The sequence below is a fragment of the Folsomia candida genome, unplaced genomic scaffold (genome assembly GCF_002217175.1).
Source record: "Folsomia candida strain VU population unplaced genomic scaffold, ASM221717v1 Fcan01_Sc013, whole genome shotgun sequence".
NCBI classification, from domain to species: domain Eukaryota; kingdom Metazoa; phylum Arthropoda; class Collembola; order Entomobryomorpha; family Isotomidae; genus Folsomia; species Folsomia candida.
Genome location: NW_019091205.1, coordinates 3,202,370 through 3,224,151, shown reverse-complemented (window position 1 = coordinate 3,224,151; position 21,782 = coordinate 3,202,370). Strand labels below are relative to the sequence as shown.

At 37.4% G+C, this 21,782-nt stretch overlaps 2 protein-coding genes across 3 annotated transcripts; one reads left to right on the top strand and one right to left on the bottom strand.

The window, feature by feature from the left end:
- The first annotated feature begins 12,050 nt into the window (after nt 1-12,050).
- Nucleotides 12,051-14,240, top strand: LOC118437419. The gene is made up of 4 exons (XM_035856406.1): nt 12,051-12,159; nt 12,512-12,574; nt 12,676-13,113; nt 13,202-14,240. The coding sequence occupies exon 4, from the start codon at nt 13,210-13,212 to the stop codon at nt 14,029-14,031; it is 822 nt and encodes a 273-aa protein (XP_035712299.1). The 5' UTR covers nt 12,051-12,159; nt 12,512-12,574; nt 12,676-13,113; nt 13,202-13,209; the 3' UTR covers nt 14,032-14,240.
- Nucleotides 14,241-14,550: 310 nt separating this feature from the next.
- LOC110855696 lies at nt 14,551-18,066 on the bottom strand. Of its 2 annotated transcripts, none has more exons than XM_035856405.1 (7): nt 17,821-18,066; nt 17,570-17,659; nt 17,188-17,493; nt 16,577-17,014; nt 15,461-15,932; nt 15,047-15,171; nt 14,551-14,833 (listed from the first exon to the last, which is right to left on the bottom strand). In XM_035856405.1, the coding sequence occupies exons 2-7, from the start codon at nt 17,648-17,650 to the stop codon at nt 14,765-14,767; spliced, it is 1,491 nt and encodes a 496-aa protein (XP_035712298.1). In that variant the 5' UTR covers nt 17,651-17,659; nt 17,821-18,066; the 3' UTR covers nt 14,551-14,764. The 2 variants fall into 2 exon arrangements, with proteins under 2 accessions (XP_035712298.1, XP_021959798.1); XM_022104106.2 differs by having other exon boundaries at nt 16,577-17,083; nt 17,821-18,064.
- Between the last annotated feature and the right edge of the window lie 3,716 nt (nt 18,067-21,782).

Genomic DNA, 21,782 nt, shown 5'->3' with positions numbered 1-21,782 from the left:
TAGTCGGGTACGAAATTCTTTGATAAACGTTTTTTACTGCAGAAAAATAACGGGTACGAATTTTTAATTACAATTTTCCATATGGATGCATAATATACCTGTGTATAATATAAAAATACTAAATATCCAAATTTCCTCTCCTGGAGTACACACGCTTGAGAAATCTGATGGACGGCCGGTCGCTTGGAGCACGCGCGGTTTCTACCGGAAAATGGTCACAAGCGTTGAGAAACAAAATTTGAGAACTTCTGCACCAGTGGAAGTTTTAGAGCAGGCCATGGTCTCAATTTTAAGCCTCAAGTCATAATCCAGATGATTAAGGTCTGCTATTACCGATGGTATTTTTGTGACCAAATAAAATCGATGAAATGAGCTCATAGTCAATTTTGGACAATTTTTGCACCATATGGCTGATCCGTGACCTTTTAAGAAATTCAGTTTCTATTTTTCAATAGGCCGGACTTCAAAGGTTTTACACTAACAAGGGACACTCACGACCTGTCGTTTGACTCCAGGGTACCCACTATGTTTTTTAGAATCTACTAGGACCCCAGATGAAGGATCCATTCATATTTCCGTGTAAAACTCATATTTGGCGCCATGGCGTGGCGCCAAATTCGCCAAATTTGATGGTTTTTCATTTTAAAACCGCCGTAACTTTTGAAATCCTGGACGGATTTTCAAAATTTTTGGCAAAAATCATGACAAGGAGTTCGAGTTTCGTATTCTATGAAATTTTTTCCAAAATTATCGCTTTTAACTTTTCGCAAAATTTCGAAATTTCGGGTTCGTCGAAAAAATGCTAAAAATATCTCAAAAATTAAAATTTTTTTATTTTTATTTTTTTCTCTAAAATTTCGACTTTTCTGATCATTTTAAGCATAAAATTTTAAAAATCCGACATAAACCGCAAAAGTAATGGTGGTTTGAAATTGGTCGAAAATGCAAATTTTTAAGTTTGGCGCCACGCCATGGCGCCAGATATGAGTTTTACACGGAAATATGAATGGATCCTTTATCTGGGGTCCTAGTAGATTCTAAAAAATATAGTGGGTACCCTGGACTCAAACGACAGGTCGTGAGTGTCCCTTGTAAGTTTTGCAACTTTGGTAATGTAATTCTTGGCTTCCGGTGTAACCTTTCTAGAGAAAAACAGGGTTTCGCTTTCTCCAGCAGATTAATTTAAATCCAAACCATCAAAGACTTAGGGGGATGAGATCTTCGACGTTTTCTATTTGCCAGGGGTATGTATGATTTTTGCTTAGTGCAAATTCTTCAATTTTCCTTGTTAAATTTACGCAGGGCATAGGATAAGTTTCCACAGGAAACCGTGCGTAATCCAGGCGATCAGTTTACCATCAGATTTTGTAAGTTTGTGCGCTCCAGAAGGGGAAATTTGGATATTTACTATTTTTATATTATACACAGGTATATTATGCATCCATATGGAAAATTTTAATTAAAAATTCTTACCCGTTATTTTTCTGAAGTAAAAAACGTTTATCAAAGAATTTCGTACCCGACTAGGTATATACCTACTACTGCCATATATTATGTCTCAAGCATTCCGCGCGTCAAAAACATCAGTAGCAGTTACGTTAGCCAGTTGTACTATTTTTTATTGAATTCCCCATGCATTTGTATATCAGAAACCATGTTCCTAAATTTTTTGCGATGCAAGGTGCTAAAATGACAGCTCGGGCAAATCGACGTGTTGCAATTTTTCAGTACAATTTTAGTAAACATAAAAATCCGACATTTTTCAATAGCTCATTAAAAATCGGAACTAAACGCAAGGGGGTCGACCGTACCATAAAATGATCCACTAACATTGGCGGTGTTGATAACCGAAAACCGAATTGAAGGGAACGGTCAAAAAGGTCACAAAATATCACGTAAGTGCGCAAAACTTGACTTCGGCCGAATTCATGCCGGACCCTAAGAAAAATTTCCCTACAAATGAACGGGCCAAGTAAAACTACGTCCCATGCCCCTAAACTCGACTTTGGACTTATGTGTTTAAGATGTGAAGGGGAACATTTGATAACTTCACGCCAAGTAAAAGTAGGTCCCTCAAAAGCCTAGAGCTGATCATGCGGTACGCGCTTGAAAAATGAAAATAAGTATTTTTGAAAGATGATCAAACTTTTACAATTCAGATCAGATAAAATAAGCAAAAGCACTTTATCCACACCCTACCAGTCCATACTATTCACAAAAATTTCAAAAATATTAATCCCTCGCAACATCCAGTTTCAGTGATTTTTTTATTCAAGGTTAATTGTATTTGGTGAAAAAAGTGATTTTTCTTCCTCTGGGGGTGGAATTTCTTGTCAAAAAATATTTTTTGAAGTTATCAAACGAATGGGAGCACCACTGGACCACACTTTATTGAAAAATAGCCACTAGACATTCAAGGAGAGTTCAAGTCCTGCTCATAAGCCCAAAACAGTTAATAGGGGATAGAATTCCAAAATTTCTGACTCCATTTCGGATCAGGAATAAAATTCACTGTCGCCTAACCTCAACTAGGGTTGCCGCGGGTAGCGAAAATGCTACCCGTTACCCGACCCGTTACCCGCTGCCCAACTACCCGTACCCGCACGGGTACCCGTGCGGGTACCCGTTACCCGCTACCCGTTATAAGAATTAAGTTAAAAACTAACCAACCTTCAGAATATCTCTGATTTAATCAATTATTTCCTCATTTGGGTTGTTCAGTAGTTTGAGATAATGCTGTGCAAGTAATGAATGCGATAATTTGCTAGATGTCATTAGATGTTTCTAAAACCAAACTTTTTGGCTTACAATGGAACCTTTTTCAAGCTACACCTGAATTTCTTATATCAAAATTATATCAAAAAATCAAGCCAAAAATTAGAAATTATCACTTATCTTCCCGTTGAATATCCCGTTTAAAGAAAACTATTGGGTGGCAGAGTTCAAAGTTAGCCTTAGTTTTCGTTAAGTGGAGGAAAAAGAAGCAGAACATTTACTTAAAAATTGAATTTTGCAGCCAATATTTTTCTTCAAAGTGGGCACTCAACGGAAAGTATCACGCGATTCCTAATTTTTTGCTGGACTTTCTGATATAAATACTCGCTAGAGAATCTTGGTGTACCTTGAAAAAAGGTCAATGTTTAGTTTGATTTTTTGAAATTTTGACTTCAATGAAGTTTTCATTAAAAAAATTGCTACCAATAAAATTTGTGCTTTCAATCTGATTCAGAATTTTCATCTTCAAAGCATAAATTAAAATCTCGTTGGTCTTACAAAATACATACACACAAACACAAGTCAAATTATTATGACAACTGATATTTTACAGCAGGTAAATTACATATACCTGAGAATTACTGAGAAACAATAATTTATCCGCATTTTCGGAACGTGAAAAGCATTTGAGGCTGCCGTAGGCTTCTGTGGTTTCGAAAAAGACACGCTCGCTATAAACGCTAGTTTATGGCAAATTTTGAAGTGATAAATATTAAATTGAAGCTTTTGTTGGTAAATGCACTAACTTGCTGCTAACTTTCTTTGTGAACTGATTTATGTCGGAAATTAAATAAAAACTGAACTACCCGATACCCGTGCGGGTAGTTCTCGCTACCCGCAGATAACGGGTACCCGCAAGAATCGTGCGGGTATGCGGGTAACGGGTACCCGACCCGTTACCCGCGGCAACCCTAACCTCAACCTTCTGGAATATGATATATGGCCCAAACTGAAGCTAGATACATGTGCTAAACCACATACGAGTTTCAAATCCGAGAAAAAATATGTCGCTTAGAAATGAGCCTAATATTCCTTGGAATGAGTGCGTACCGCGAGTTAGATGTGGATAGCAAGACTTGTGGCTCTTGTGGCTTCGAAAGGGGAACATTTCATTCGAAATTCGAAAGTGCCCGGTATATTTTCTAGAGAATTTAATGGGCTTTCTCGTGATATCGTTATTTTTTCAATATTCAAAAAACTGAGTCCGCTACATTAATTTGTCTAATGGTCAAAACTTATGGCAGTACTAGGTAAATAAGCGAACATTGAAAGTAACTTGGATCTTTTTGGTGTGGAAAAGGTTGCCGTTTTTGTTACCATTGCAACGAGTGAAAGCTTGACAAATTCCTGGACCAAAATAACCAACCTTACCTGTCACCCTTGGAGACCATACAAGTATGAAGTATACCTTTAATGCTAAACTTTTCATTCAGTTTTTTTGAGGAATATCTGGTTTCAGCCTTTTGTTACATTTCGCCTGTAATGTTTTATTTTACATACATATAATACATTTGAAAAATGTTAAACAGAGATTTTCTTTGTCCACTATATTTTATGAGAATAATAATAATAATAATAGGACTTAAAATTGTTTTATTGAATTTTGCATTGCAGCATTAATTTCATACATATGTACATATATACATATGTATACATAGGTATGTGCATATATAGATGAAATTTGTTAAACAAATTGGAGATTTATTTTAATATACGTAAATATATGTCTGTATGTATTTATGAACGAGGGTCATATCGTGACCTGGTGCGTTCAAATATGTACATATATTATAAAAAATCAGGTAGTGACACACATGTAAAGTGCTAGGCTCACGCAAGGAATTGCATAATAAAATGTAATGACATGCGTGTATTTATTGTCAGAATAACGTATTTATTTCGCATACAGAACGTACATTTTGCGAAAAATTCTAGCTAAGTGATTAACATAAAGCGATGAACATTATCAAAATTTTTAAAATTTTCCATAGTATTTGAACAAGTGCGCTTGTTTAAATACAATAAATCAATAATAATAATTAACTACCCAATTGTGTCAAATTAATTCATAAATTTGAAAATAAAATCCCCTACTTTCGCTCAAACAAAGTTTTGCCAAATGTCGCAAATTTATCCAGAGTTTGCAAATTATTGAAGTGTTCACATTACACACACTAGGTTTTTAACTTCTCTAACGTATGAACTCTGCAGTGTCTGACCAATTGAGAAAAAATGACGAATTTCTTCCTACAGAAGTAGCACCCATGACGCACCCCATTGTGACGTATTTTATGAGCATCTAAATTACCTTTGGAGTGGCTCTTGTATTCGCATTTGTCACAGGAATGAATCTTCAGCTCCTGATTTGCAGCATGTCTCGCCTCCACGTGACGCGTCAAGCCTCTGCGATCCGCGAAAGTCTTTTCACAATTTGTGCACGGATAATTCCTCTGATTTTCATGTACAAATCGGACGTGGCGTTTGAGATCAGGTCTATTTAAGACGGTCTGGGGACAAAGCTGACACTGAAACCCGAGTCGGGTTGATTTTTCTAAATGCGTCTTCTGCAAAATTAGAATACACATCGTTAATTTACCCAAGTTTTTGAAACACGTCCATATATTACGTCATCATTCTAGTGAGAGGGTACTTTTGGTTTTCTTATCTTTCCCATGTTAAAACTCCATATCCCTTAACGTTTACGCTGAATGGGTTGGTTTCAGGATAGAATTGAGGATTTTTGATGACCTAATATGTGAATGGCCCGTATTACTTCGTGGTTTGTCATGTTTCCCTTGTCGGCGAAGCTCCTCCCACAAAATGTGCAATTGTACGGTTTCTCCGTCGTATGGGTGAGAATGTGACCCTCAAGATGAGTCCTCGTTTTGAAGTGTGCCTTTCCGCAAAGAGTGCACGGAAATCGGACCGGATTCTCGGCATGTTCTTTATCCACGTGTTGGGCAATGTGATGTTTGGTCAGGTAGGTTTTCTCACATCCGGGATACGTGCATGGAAAACGGGGCCTTTCAATCGTGCTGTGGACGGCAGTATTATGTCGCTGTAATTTGCTCAAAGTGGCAAACACGCGGTGACAAGTGTCACATCTTGGGCGCTCCCGGTTGGAGTGAACAGTCCTCATGTGAAAACTTAAGCTGGGTCGATTTTTGTAAATTTTACGGCAAACCTAGAATATGTATACGAATGTGGAAAAATGTGGACTATGTACTGCCGAATTTTTATAGCCGGTAACCTCATTTGCAGATTTTGGCACATTCTCAAGAGACAGAGTTTATTCAACATGGAAAGCCGTATCGCCGAAAATATGAATAGCAAGATTTATGCAAATGAGGTGACAAGCCTAAGTAAGAGGATAGTAGCTTCACGTTTGCAAATTTACACCCTCACCTCGCATTTGACCGGGCTAACGGGATCGTGGGTGACCATGTGCCTGGTCAAGTCTGTATTGCTTTTAAACGGTTTTGAACACTTTACACATTCCCGTTTCTTGCCTGGCTGCAGATCCATGTGGATACGGGAGTTGCTTGGTTTGTCGATTGATATTAAAAAAGAATCAACGCACTTAAATAAATTAAATTGTGCAGCTACAAGAAAAAATTAGTATAGTTACACAGTAGTGACAACAAGTTATACGCTTTAAAAGGATTTTTTTAACTAATAGAATTTATAATGATTGTAATGTACATACATAGATGTTATAACAATTGTGTACTGTTTAGTTACCCAGATAACATTTAGATTTTTCGATGCGAATTTCGTCTTCACTAAGAATTCGCTAGCGATTCTCCATCGATTCGGCTGATATTTCGCGCAGAATTATGGAGAATTTTCAGCGATTTAGCTCGAAAAATCTAAATGTTATCTGGGTGTTCATGTATTTATCATACATACATATATGTACAGACATGTACATGGTTAAATATCGTTACTTACCGTGTGTTATGTATGTTTAGTCATTCCTTACGCAGGTGTTGCTTAGGAATAAGTGACACGTAAAGTAACTATGCATTGACTTCTTGAGGTGTGAAAAGGTTGTATTTTATAACAATAGCAGCGAGTGACAACTTGACAAATTCCTGGATAAAAATACCCACGTGGGGACTATGCACATGTACATAAGTAGGTAGATGGCTCGATTAAACTTCCTCTCACAATACGCATTATGTATTCATACACAGTGGCCGCGGAAGATGATTTTGACCGTGGGGACATACTTGCCGAAAAAAAGTCGACAAAACTTCTTGATTTCATACTTAGGGCCTTTAATTTTCCAGATTAACGTCAATTTTTTTTTCATCAAGCCTTCATCGTCTAGAGTCCAGTGGTGAATATTTTGGACGATTTTTGTTTGATCTGCATCTCTTTCGCAAAAGAATGCGGTTTTTATTTCTAAAAATCGTAAACGTTGCTTGTCTGGGAAATTTTTCCAAAATCACTTCTGATTTGAAGCGCTCCGTGTAGGAATAGTTATTTCGAGGTCTCGAAAAAAATTTCAACTGGAAACAAGCAAATTGACCAGCTTCTCGTCGTCAAATATTGTTGCAATATTTTATTCTTTGTAAAGTTTCCGGTATGTATTAAGTCATTTTCTCTCTTCCGTTGACCAGATCAAGTTTGAGATCCGGAGGTTATTTTGTAGCTTATGATGATGCCAAGTACGATTTATTAAAATATTTTTTTATACTTTTTTTGCAATCCCAAGAGTGTCTTCGTACATGGTAAACACGGACATTCAACTTTTGGATCAATTATACATAACCAACACTTTGTACTTTGACACCTATCACAATTTTAAGGCATTCATACCAGTTTTACCATTAGGCAATTTGTTGAAAGAAAATTAAATTTTTTTCAGTAAATACCCAAGCCATGCGGGTTTAAGTCTGTCAAAATGACTAACCAGTAATATTTAACCTTAATTGCTTTTAAAACTCTATGTATTTTGCATTTTATTTTAGTGGATAAATTATTGCTAAACATTTTGTCGTCGTGTAGGGCGGAGCTAATTTTTTGAAAACTAATTAGAAATCCTTAAGGGCTCAATACACTTGACGTCCTAGGATTTGTCCCGGTTGACCTCTCCAAATTCGGGGTCTGATCAGCAAAAATCTACACTCTGCTACAAAATTCAAAAATTTAACTAGACAAAAAGTTAAGGTCCGCTCATGTTACGTATGTGAAAATATATCATTTTTGGGACCGATAAAGTGGCACGCCGACAGGGCCGACATCATACATTTAAAAATGTGGTAAAGTCATATACAAATCTGTGTAGGAATAGCTTCTTCCTGGATTTGTGGTAGATTTTGTGTACTTTTATTTGTATTGTAAATACATATACTTCAGGCTTCTGGTTTTCAACTTTAAATTCTCAATTGTTTTAAAATACCAATCAGATATGATATTGTTGTGTTATGTACATATGTCCTTGGTCAAAAGCGATCTGATCTACTCGGCTAAAATAGTATTAAAGCAATCAGGGATAGAAATAAAACAATGGTATTTATTAATTAGATGTATGTACATGTTAACATATATGTCAATTTACATATGCAAGTTAATTTTATTTAGATATATATAGATTTTGAAATATTGAACGCAAGAAACCAGTAATGTGGGATCTGCTCGAGATTTCCACTGGGATCACGACCTAACTAACTACCCGTTAATTAGCGATCACCGATTTTGACTGTGTCGGGCAAGAACTATAAAGATGATGACTTTAGTATATCAATTCCTCTAAAATAAAGTCACTCTAGCTGTACTGAAGCTTAACTGACAATTAACTTTATTTAGATATCAATTTGGAATTAATAATACTTTAACAATTAAAATAATTGTCAATGTCGACCGACTAAATTCTCGGACAAACACAAAGACAATCACACATGACGCTCATTTTCATACTCTCCCTCTGCGCGTCTCACTCACCCCTAAATTACCATTGGACTAAGAATCTTTCATAAATACATACATACAAGAATATACCAATGGATTTGACAAGTAAGTTATAATTTTTGGTCAGAGCTTACTAAGTTTCTATGACTCGTTGTAAATAAACTTGAACTCCGGCCCAGACCTTTGAAAAAATTTTTAATGAATTTTCATTTCAAGACGTTTTAATATTTTGAAATATTCGAAATTAAGTAATTTTCATATATACTCACGAAATTAATTAAAATCGAGGCTTGATTTAATGACAAATTATTTATGATTGATAAATTAAAAAGGGTGAACTTCGTCACTATAAAAGTGACTTGATTTGATAAAAAAATTACCTCACCTTTTACTAATCTAGACTTTACAAATAGTCTAAGTTAGTTATTAGGGGAAAGCTATTATATTAAAATTATTTAAATTTCTTAGTTTGGTTTCTCAGAAATTAAAAGTTCGTGTCTCGTCGTTGTGAACATTCGACGTTAATAAATTGAACTCCCCTCACTTTTTTAGTGGAAGCGTGAGACCTGATCTAGTCTAGTCTTTGTTGTAATGCACAATGGGAAATCCGTCCAAATTATCGCTCAAAATCCTAGGAGCACTTTTGCATTATCCGAGCTCTGAGGGGTCGAAGAACTGCTCATAAAAAGTTCGACGAACCACACCCACTTTAGGTGTGATTTTTTCCTAGTGGGGTTAGAGTCAATCGCCGTATTTAAAACTGTAGTCCATGAGATTAACTATTAAATTAATACTTTGGTTAATTTTTTAATTAGCATTTATATCATGATTGATTATAAAAGTATGGGCGTATTGATAATAGTTTAGTTGTTACAAATACATATTTCCCTCGTCAGTGTTGCGTAATTAATTAAATAGATAATGAAATTAACCGCAGATTATAAGTCATACAGTGTTTTAATTATTTTTCATACTTTTTATTTGCATGGGAAAATTGAATTTTCAAATTCATGCTAAATTCATACACAACGCCACATTTGTAAGCAGCACAGATTTTCGAAATCATAATTTATGATTCATAAATATTAATAAAACCAACTGAACTTTTCCTCCCTAGTGTAATTATGTACAGGTGGTTTAAGTGTCAAGCTACAATGGGAAAAATTCGTAGACTTCCATAAATAGTTATAGAAATTTTGTCTCCGAAATAAATTCAATGAATTTTCTGATTTGGACAAAAGTTGAGACGTGAACGAACAGCCGCGAGTATGGAACGCATCACAAATCAGCCGGTGGAATTTCATATTATTAGTGTGAAGTTGGCCTCTCCTTTTTATTTTTTTTATTTTGGCCGAAGTTAGCCGGCTAAGCCGAATTTATCCGAAAACTTGGCCTCCCCGCCCATAACTCCCGCCTCTGTGGGGGCAACGTGAGATTCCCTCCCACAGCTCCAGAACTGTTGCAATTCAAACATATGGCCTTCCCGCCTCATTTTAAGGGGCAACTTGAGACTCTGGTTCATTTGGCTATTATCTAGTACATTAAGTATTATGAATACGTAATCAATACTTTGAAGGTTCTAGAACACGATACTCAACTTGTGAATCCAGGATGAAACCTTTATATGCACATACATGCACACGTGCATACACTAATTTAATATTTAATTTAATTTAATTAAATTACTAATTTAATTTAATTACAATAATCCGCGTTAAGTTGGGCATATGCAAATATAATATATACAAAATTCACGATTTTCGGAATTTATTTTCTCTAAAAGGGCGTCTAGGTTTTGGACCGGAGAGGGCTTATTTTGAAGCTGGAACATTGCTCTACAAAACCTATATGGCGGCTGGTCATGCACCTCTAAGATAACCACGAAATACCCGGGTAATATTGGGTAAATAGGCATTTGACATATTAAAATTTCCGAATTTTCGGAATTTATTTCTCGAAAACCGCGCCTAGGTTTTTGACCGGACCGGCCGTATTTTGAAGCCAGACCAGTTCTCTACAAAACGTATATAGTGGCTGGTCATGCACCTCTAAGATAACCGCGAAATACCCGGGTAAAACTGGGTAAATAGGCATTTGACATATTAAAATTTCCGAATTTTCGGAATTTATTTCTCGAAAACCGCGCCTAGGTTTTTGACCGGACCGGCCGTATTTTGAAGCCAGACCAGTTCTCTACAAAACGTATATAGTGGCTGGTCATGCACCTCTAAGATAACCGCGAAATACCCGGGTAAATTTGGGTATATATGCATATGATGTATCTAAATTCCCCGATTTTCGGAATTTATTTTCTCGAAAACGGCGTCTAGCTTTTTGGCCGGATAGGGCTTATTTTGAAGCTGAGACAGTACTCTATCAAACGTATATAGTGGCTGGTCATGCACCACGAAGATAACCGCCAAATACCCGGGTAAATTTGGGTATATATACATATGGGATATTAAAATTCCCCGATTTTCGGAATTTATTTTCTCAAAAACGGCGTCTAGCTTTTTGACCGGCCAGGGCCTATTTTGAAGCTGAGACAGTACTCTATCAAACGTATATAGTGGCTGGTCATGCACCACGAAGATAACCGCCAAATACCCGGGTAAATTTGGGTATATATGCATATGATGTATCTAAATTCCCCGATTTTCGGAATTTATTTTCTCGAAAACGGCGCCTAGGTTTTTGACCGGACCGGCCGTATTTTGAAGCCAGACCAGTTCTCTACAAAACGTATATAGTGGCTGGTCATGCTACCCGGGTATTTCGCGTTTATCTTAGAGGTGCATGACCAGCCACTATATACGTTTTGTAGAGAACTGGTCTGGCTTCAAAATACGGCCGGTCCGGTCCAAAACCTAGACGCCCTTTTAGAGAAAATAAATTCCGAAAATCGTGAATTTTGTATATATTATATTTGCATATGCCCAACTTAACGCGGATTATTGTAATTAAATTAAATTAGTAATTTAATTAAATTAAATTAAATATTAAATTAGTGTATGCACGTGTGCATGTATGTGCATATAAAGGTTTCATCCTGGATTCACAAGTTGAGTATCGTGTTCTAGAACCTTCAAAGTATTGATTACGTATTCATAATACTTAATGTACTAGATAATAGCCAAATGAACCAGAGTCTCAAGTTGCCCCTTAAAATGAGGCGGGAAGGCCATATGTTTGAATTGCAACAGTTCTGGAGCTGTGGGAGGGAATCTCACGTTGCCCCCACAGAGGCGGGAGTTATGGGCGGGGAGGCCAAGTTTTCGGATAAATTCGGCTTAGCCGGCTAACTTCGGCCAAAATAAAAAAAATAAAAAGGAGAGGCCAACTTCACACTAATTTTCATATTTCGTCATATTTTTCGTCTCCGTGTTAAATAAATGTTTCCATGTTTGAATTTAATACGCTGATTATTCATCACAAACTAGGTTCCCACTTATCTATTCATTAAAAAAGGTGAGAAAACTTATTTTGTACGGGATAAAATATAAAATTGCTTACCTGACTTCGGTTAAATTAAATTAATATATCTGTGCCGGGTATTTTATTTCTTTTAATATTTAATACTAACTTATCAAATGATAAGTAATGTAATGTTACATTACAGGGGGTTATCCAATATTCACGAATGCTAACTACCCGAGTGTAAAGTTTGCAAATCTAGTCGCGTTGAATATTTTTAAACTTTCTTGAAACTTGAAAGTAAATCTTACAATATAAAGTTTATCCTTCAAATCATTTTAAATTTTAATTGTGCATTAATTAAATTTAATTAATTAAAGAAGCAATATTCTCCCCATTTTTCTAGGTAAGACCTTTCGACTCGGAGAGTAAATTCCGAAATACTTGAGATTCCTCAAATCAAATAAAGGTTTAAAAAAAATACAGAAATTCGCTTGAAAAAATTGATTTATTTATTAGACATTCTAATTTAATTTTTAATAGGAATTTCTTCATTACTTTAATTTTTAGGGGAAAATGCAGCAAGGTTCCGCACAAGACGTGAAACGAATTGAACGAACCGGAAGCTACCCAAAAGTCGGAGAAGGAAGCAAATCGAGCCAACTTTCAAACCTTTATAAATTTGCGGCAAGATTTTCGAACTGTTTTCGCTTCCCGTGTTCTCCAACCGGTCGATGTCGCCCCCCGAATTGACGCCATGGTCACGGCAGCGACAAGGGCAATCTTTGACGACAAAAAGGGACGGTATATGGGCTCGATTATAGGCGAACTTGTCCGAGGGGGTAAAGAAAAGCCGTTCAGTACGGCGGAGGCGCTGGCTTTCATCTGGGTCTATGTCGGCACGGCGGAGGCAGAGGCGATGAAAAATGGACCGATTGATCCCCCCACGTGCTCGACCACAAATTAGGGCACTTATTTAAACGAGCCGTCTCCCACGATAAGGAAAAGGTAAAAAGCAAGTTTATTATTTCTTGTATTTCAAAATTATGAAATTGTACTTCCGATAATTTTTGTGATCCATCCCTTTTTCTTGAAGAACATGACATGGTCGCCCATTTGTGGAGGAAAGTGCGACAATGTCATCTCCCGTCGGCAGAGTTCCATTTACACCAGAGAATTTTGAGGAGAGCTTATAGTCCGGTGGATTTGGACAAGGTGCCGGCTCTGGAGGCAGGAATGGGACAGCTTTTTGAAGAGATGTCACTTTATGACGACAACGTGGAGGAAGACACGTCTTTCTTGAGGAAGAAATTGCGACACCAAAAAATTAGCCAGCAATTGGACAAAGAGCTTACTCCAAAGGCGATTATGCAACCATCCTCATCATCAAATCTTTGCTGTTGTGTCGATTCTCAAGAAAACGTTGCCCCCGGAAAAGAATCTACTCCAAAGAGTGATGCGGACAAATCAATCCAGCCGGGAAACATTGAAACGGCGTCGACATCGAAATCACCTCCTTCAGATGGTGTCCAGCAACCATCGAACAATCTTGCTGCCAATGCCCCCAAGAATAAATCGGATTATTATTTTCGTCTCTTCCTCACAAATCCGGGTGAGTACATCCGACAAAATCCGACCTTGTTTCCACCCAGTGATGCCGCTTGGTCAGCCAGAAAATTACTTCCGGATCAAGCGACGAAATCAAATCCTGTGGATGATGATGACCCGATTTCGGAAGTCGCTCAAACTCCGGCCGACTGTACGGAAACTCTGCTGAGTGTGGATTTTACGCCGGACGAGTACATCGCCCAGCTCAAGGCATCCAATTATTATGCTCATGGCGTTAGAATTGTCGATGGGGAGAGACGACTCGTCGTCTATCATAAGATGGTTAATCCCTCGGGCATTAAGAAAGAACCGATTTAAATTAATGATGCTGCAATGATTGTCACTGATGTGATGTGATGGTCAATTTTTATTTTTCACTTAATAAGTAAGTAATTATGATACATGATTTAATAATAAACATTAAGCAAACGTGTGTAAAGAAATATTTAAATGCGTTTGTTATTAATAAGGTAATCGAAGGGATGAGAGAGAAAGTGAAGGGTCGTGAAGTTGAGCATTAAGAGCAATTTAAATTAATGTAAAATCACGAGTCGTGATTCATGAGCAGTAAGTATGTATGTCTGTAAATGTGATGGTCAATTTATGCGTTACTTAAAGTATTTGTGAATTTTATATCAATAGGTTAATTAATAACTATTTAATTACGATGTATGATTAATACTAAAGATTAAACAAAGTGGGTCTAATTTTAATGCACATACCTTAATTTTAATGTTAATTTTAATATGACAGGTCTTTAATAGGTTAAGGAGTGTATTGCGTCCAAACTGTCAATAATAGTACGCTTATGCTTATGCTAAAAACTTAATCAATCGGTTCAATTTCGATGGACAAACAATTTATTTTCCATTGTTCTTTTACATATTTATTATAATACAAAACAATTTTAACAAATTATAAACAAGGTTCTGCAGATGGTAAACTTTTTAGGCCCCAAAATACCAAGGGATTTCACATATTTAACAAAAATCTATACATAAAACTTATATCGTTAATTAATACATAAAACAAGTCCTTCGTTGTGATGAATTTACTCTGACAAAGTAATCGGGAGACGGTTAGCTTCAATAAATCCTTGAAATTTATCCTTCCCCTTGATCTAGATTTGAAAAAGAAAAAAACGCAAAATTAAGTCTCCAACTGTGTTCGATTTCTATTGTTTTACTGAAAAACGGGGACAAAGTCCTGGAAAATTCAAATTCCCACGCCCAGTAAAAAAAGGACCCTACAAAAAGGGGTATCGCCCCCCGCAAACGCGGTTCAACGCTTGCACCTCGAATCGAACCCACGCCAAATTATTTATCAATCTTACCACAAATCCCGACATTTGCACCAATTTCACCTCCTTACAGGCCAAAAGAACCGCTTTTACGGCATCCCCCGGAATAAAAATTGTCCCAGCTGCAGCGCAAAGTCGAACCTCGGTATGTGCTAAACCTAAACAAGTTTACAAACTTAAAATTAGCAATCAAGTAGAAAGGCAATTCATCCAGGAATTTGTAACTGGTAAAATACGTGCGTTTAGTACAATAATTTTACTTTACACATTTTTTAAAAAGAAAACAGACGCCCTGGAGCTGAGTACAAAGCTAATTTACCTCAGAAATATTTGTAAAACTTTGCAAAAGCTTGTAAATTTACAGAATTCACTTCACAGATTTTACAATGTTTCCAAGGACTGCGTGAATTCTCTCCGAATATTCAAAATTCAAACCACAATTCATACCCTTCCATCCCATCAAACCCTTCATCGTGGCCAACACATCTCCCGAACTTTCCAAATTCTTCATCTCCACCAAAGCCGAGGTCACCTCCCAAGGGGCAAAGTTTCGCAGGGTGTCCGTCACGCCGGAATCCATGTCGTCGTCGTCATCGTCGTCCTCACTCTGCAGGTTGGTCAGCTGTAACTGGAATTTCGCCACGGCGGGGAAAAGTCGGACGATCTCGGCCGCCGTGGTGACCTTGTCCTCATCCCCGTCATACATGGCGGATAGATCGAGCGACGTGACTCCGACGTGAGGTTGGCGGAAGTGTTCAAATATGTCGGATAACGTGATATACTGTTTGTTGGAGGGGACGAGAGTGACGTGGGTCAGATTTGGGAGGTTCGTCTCCTGCAGGCAGTCACCTAAGCGGTAAGCTTCCATGGCAGAGAGGGACAATCGGGTCAAGCTTGGGAGCGATGGGAGCGATAAGATCTGCAATAAAGATGATAAATTATAAGGAACCCTTAATCTTGCAAAGATTGACTGATTTGTAAAAGTAATTAGGTATTTGCCCACTAAGAAAAAGGGCTTGTCGAAAAATTATAAACCCTAATAATATTTAGGTTAGATTCGACTCGATTGGAATTTAGTTAGTTTGGATACTGTAATTTAAATTTTCCTAAACCAGTTAAAATTAAAGAACCCGATTTTCACATCCTGTTTTTTTCTTAAATTCCTATGTTGTTTTTCTGAAGTATTACAAGCTATGTTTTCCCGTGTAAACGAAGCGAAAAGTGTCAAAACAATACTAAATGATCCCTCACTTTAAAAATAATTTGAACAGTACATAAATGCACTTCGAAATAAACTACACAAAATCAAGAGCAAACTTTCCTCTGGATTTGGTAACGTTTACTTAATTTAGAATTAAGAGGAAGAGGGCCTTATGGGGGTGTGAGTGTGTGGGATGATGTGGGTGATGTGGGTGTGATATCCCCATAGCGAAGCTCTCCAAAACCCACTAAAAATAAATAAATCATTTTTCTTTCTCCCTTCTTTCTGTTTTTTTTGTCATAAACAAAATCCGGGTTTTCTAAAAGTCTAATCCATCTAACCTATAAGTATTTTCGCCCTACCTCTGGTATGTCGCCGTCGTCGTCTTCCTCGTCGCCATTAAGCTCTGCCACATGGGAGAGCTTTAATTCAGCCAAAGATTCCCCACAACAAGTCGCCAACATTTCCGTCACTCGATCCATATCCATAAAACTGACGGGCTCATCTGTCTCAACATCCAAGAATTTCACGAATGTGTACGAAAACTTGGCCAGTTTCTTGGAGGAGCTAAAATCCAGGTAGAAACTCGCCTTCAACTCCACCTCCGCCACGTTGGGGGCAGCATTGAGCAGTTTTTGACAAATGGAGGCTGCCATATCGTCCTGGTCGGGGAGGTACTGGTCCGCCATCGTAAACGAGATCTCCTTAACGTTTTCCATCTTTGGATACGTCTCCGTCACAATAGTGAATTCATTTTCGTCATACGAGGCGCAAATGATGATGGAAATTTTCGTCAAGTTCTGGAAACGGTAACGACGTGCTTGCCAAACTTTGTGCAGACCGGGTAAAAATGAAGAGTTAATCTTGACCTGAAAAAGATATTATAAATTATTCACTATTCCTTGACATGCAACTTGCGCCATAGTTAAAAAATAATAATACTGGCGTAAGTTAGAAGTATAAACAAACCCACCTCAAATTCCTCCACGTGGCGTGCAAACTTGGGCAGGGTTTTGACAAAGTTTTCCGGTAAGTCTTCGGACCAATCACAGGGGCACGTGGATGCCGCAAGTTTGACCTTCTTGGCCAATTTTGGGTGAAACTTGGCCAGTCCGATAATTTCTGAGGTTGACATGCCGCATTGTGCGTCTTCCGAGAACGTCACTGTGGTCTTACCCCCGAGAAAGGGGGCGCCAAGGTCGGCCCACAGGGTACAGACGGGTCGGACAGATTTCTTCAGGGTGGGGGCGTCCAAATAAGAGAAGATCACGTTCAGTAACTGCGGGAGATGGCGATATTAATTAAGTATGTAGTTCATTTAGTAATAAATATTTAACTAGGATTTATTTATTTACCAGTGGATTCATCAGAGCACTGGGGGCGACATCCATTTCGTCCATTTCTTGGGTGGATAAGGCACTCTTCTCAGCCTGCATTGCGTCACCCTGCAAAATTTGGGAACAAATTAATGTTTTTCATTATCCTTATGAAGATTGTCTTTGAATTTTGAAGTTCAACCAAAAAAAAGTTGAGCTTGTTTAACATATGTGTAGTAATTAAATTGTGGCAACTTTTTAAAGCACCTGGTTTGATAAATTCTTCTCACCTTTCAGCAATTTTTACTTGGTGTTGAAATTATATAAATTTCTTAATTCAGCTCTTCAGAAATTAAAAGTTCGTGTCCCGTCGCTATGAACATGTGGCGAGTAAACATTCGTCGTCGTGGACAAATTGGACTCGCCGCATGTTTTAAGGGAAATGTGAGACAATGATGAGACGATTCTTTATAGTAAAGAATCTATGTCGATGAGATGAGGCTTATCTCTCCTCATTTATCGAGCGAGTGTAACTAGTGCACAGTAAAAATCACTGTGAGACAGAGAAATACAAACTTTGGCCTCTTTCAGCATGTTCTGAGAATCATTAAAAAGTGGGAAATTTTCCGTCCCACAGAGATTTTTACTTTGCAATACGCCTGATAACAAATCCATTCCTTGCCTTCCTCCTCAAAATTAACAGGGGTGGGCAAGATACTTGGTCAAGATACAAGATACAAGATACAAGATACAAGATAGTATCTTTATCTTGTATCTTCGTCGCCTGATCAGAGAAGTATCTTGTATCTTCTATCTTTTAGAAAGTCGAAAGTATCTTGTGTAAGTATCTTATCTAGATATGCATGGCAGAAAAGTATCTTAAGATACTTTTGACAAGATACAAGATACTTTTTCTCAAAATTCCGTCAAATTACGTCAATTTCTTACTAAAGTCAGTCAATTTGACCATGAATTTGGTGAATTTTTAGTTTATGTTTTGCCAATTCGTAACAAACTTGTACATATATGCACATATATATATATATATGTACATGTGTACTCGTACATACATACTGATACATACGTTGCACATTACATCTACGCTGAACTAATGTATAGATCTTATAGGGTTTAGTTTGAATAAGCAGGGAATATTGTAAAAATAATACCAGCTTCTTAAGAATATACGTATGCTAGGTAGAGTTCTAGTTTTTCGAAATTTAGACCTATTTCGATGTATAAGCACTGGCAACAAAATTTGTAAAATGATTCTAGAATGATTTTAAATTTTGTACTCACTAGATTTTTTCGGTTAAATGATTAAACATGACTAATTGGGCATGAATACCAAGCTAAAAAAGAAAGTATCTTATCTAGTATAAAAGTATCTTAAGATACATATCTTGTATCTTGTATCTTGACTACTCAATTTTTAGAAAAGTATCTTGTATCTTGTATCTTGTGTACTTAAACAAGATGTATCTTTTATCTTGTATCTTATATCTTGTCTTAGAGAGTATCTTATCTTGTATCTTGTATCTTACGACCAAAGTATCTTGCCCACCCCTGAAAATTAATGTGAATACTAAACATTCGCGGACAGTTGAACTTTTACAGAAATTGAGAATTCTCAGAAACTACGCCACTGCCAGTCTCAAATTGCCTCAAGTTATACGAACCGGAGACTTGTAGACTGGCAGTGGCGTAGTTTCTGAGAATTCTCAATTTCTGTAAAAGTTCAACTGTCCGCGAATGGAGAGTATGCATCAGAGTTTGTTGGTGATTAAATGTTTTTTTGTTCCGGATTATGGATTAAGGATTAGTTTCTACCCATTGTTGGATTAGGGCTAGAATTTTTGGGATTAGATTTTTAAGGATTTTCTTGAAGAACAGCTTGGATTACGGATTAGGATTAAATTGTCCGGATCTTTCCAACTATCTTACCAGAACTGATTTTTTGTATGAGTACATATTTACCCAGCGGATATATAAACTTGGAAAACTTCGTCCACATGTTAATAGCGAACATTCCGGTTCAGTTATTTTGTAGAAATGAAAGAATTACCACTCAGAAGCTAACAACTACCAATCCGGTAGGAATTTATTACCCAATCAATACCAGCATATATGAAACTCTACACCATTGTTAACAGGGTATTAATAGCGTCGATTATCCTAAGTAATCTAAATACTATGAATTCAAGAAACAGTAAAACTGTACAAAATAGTAAACAAATTCCACAAATATAAAATGCGGTCGTTATCTTCGAATTGAAATCCAATTGTGATACGGCATCAAATCTAGGATGCTTCCAATTTTCGTAATGATGAAACAATTTGTCGGGTTTCCATAATTTAAATAAGCGATCCCATCGTGCAAAAATTCCCGAAGATATCATCACCTTGAGACGGTGCAAAGCATAGCTGTTACGAACAGGCTGCATCATCTGCCAGCCGCGGGTAGTAGTGGCAAAGGAGTTATCCTCACGCTGGAAAAATTTAATCCGGTTCGGATTATCGTTTAGGAATGGGAGAAGCGCGTCAATATTGTCTTTCGTGTCCATCAAGGCAACTTTACCACAAGTTTGTAACGTTCGTAGGTTTATCTTTTCCTCATAGGTGATTGGAAGTACCGGGGATTCGTGTAAAAAGCTTAGATTACCATAATTTGCACCCCTAGATTCAATGAGATATATGTCGGTCACATTTAGCAGGCGTTTTCCAAACTTACTTGATGAGAGTTGTCCGGAATTGAATACTCGCCTATTCAGGGTTTCAAAGAAATGCCAATATCTACTTTGGATATCATCGGTAATGGTAGGTTGATGCTCATACAGAAGATCAAATGGCATCAAAATCTGTATCTTATCAACTTCGAGTATGTTCTTCCATGAAGAGACGTACGTGATTGGAACAATCATTTCCATAGTGAACGACGTTTTATACCAATTCGTCAACACGGTTCCTACAAGAATTGTACAAATTGCGACAAGGGAGCGTATTCCAAACAAGTATTTCATAGACTTGTTTCCATCTAATCGCCCTGGCAATGAGTTTTCAAGACATATTCCAACAGCAAGGAGTGCACCGTCTGAAACCGTTTCGTCCAGCACGCTCGACAAAACTGTACTAAGCGTCAGTGCCATTACTATCAATAAAAGCCAGGTTAAATGGTCGAATGGGGAACTTAATGAGGAGAAAATTCCCGTAATTTTTGGCTTTACTTGATAGCAAGATACATAACTGAACTGACGAACGTCGTGGGGAATAAAAATTAAACTATGCCGGTTAAGGTTAAAACGACTAAGTTTCTTGATTACAGGAATGGCGAATGGCATAACGCCGTTCATATTTTTTTGTAAAATTATGTTGAATAACATCTTCTAACACCCAGTAACTCACGAACCCCTGAAGGGTATGTAAACTTGGGAGTAGGCTATACCACTTTCTCCAGGGAGGGATCGCTCCATGGTCTCGCGTACTGAATGAGTGATCAATCCTATGCAATGTATTATTTATAATTATATCAGCCCCCCAATAGTATTTGTTTCGCCGAGACACATCTCTACCCACGGATTCCAGTTGCATGGGACACTCGCTTGGCAGGCATTCTATAAAGTACCACTGCTGAGAATGGTCCCTTTCTATGCTGGGCCCTTCTATGTGATACACATTTAAGTAATGCATCCGTAGAAATAAGTCGTTTAAGGAGGTATTTGTTGCTACATTTTTATCCGTCCTAGTACTTATAATTAAAACTTCTTTTAGACCCAACCGACTGATTGCCAAATAACCTACCGTGCCAAAATACTCCGCGATACCTCTCCTTGGAACTGCAGTGATCCAAATACAAAACTGATTTTGCCAGGATGGATGTATAAAGTTTAATTAAGTCTGAGCGTTCAGCTTTCAAGTTCAATGTAGGTTCTGTTTCTGGAAAGATAGCGAAAGATGCCCAACAGTGGTTTGAAGGATTGCGTCTTGCCACCAAAGAAAATTTTGTTTCAATTATTTCCCCATTCTTGGAGTTGAATGTATATAAAATAAAGGGTACTTCTGCTTGGATAGGTTGACTGGCATTAACTGGATAAATGGCAATCAACGTACAATTTTTAAATACCTTGAAGTAATCGATAAGTTGAATGTGGTTATTTTCTAAGATGGTAGCAAGCTTGTGGGGGTCAATGGTAAGTGTAGGATCTAATGCATGCAGAAATACGTCAAGGATAACCCATGCGCGTAGAAGCTGCAT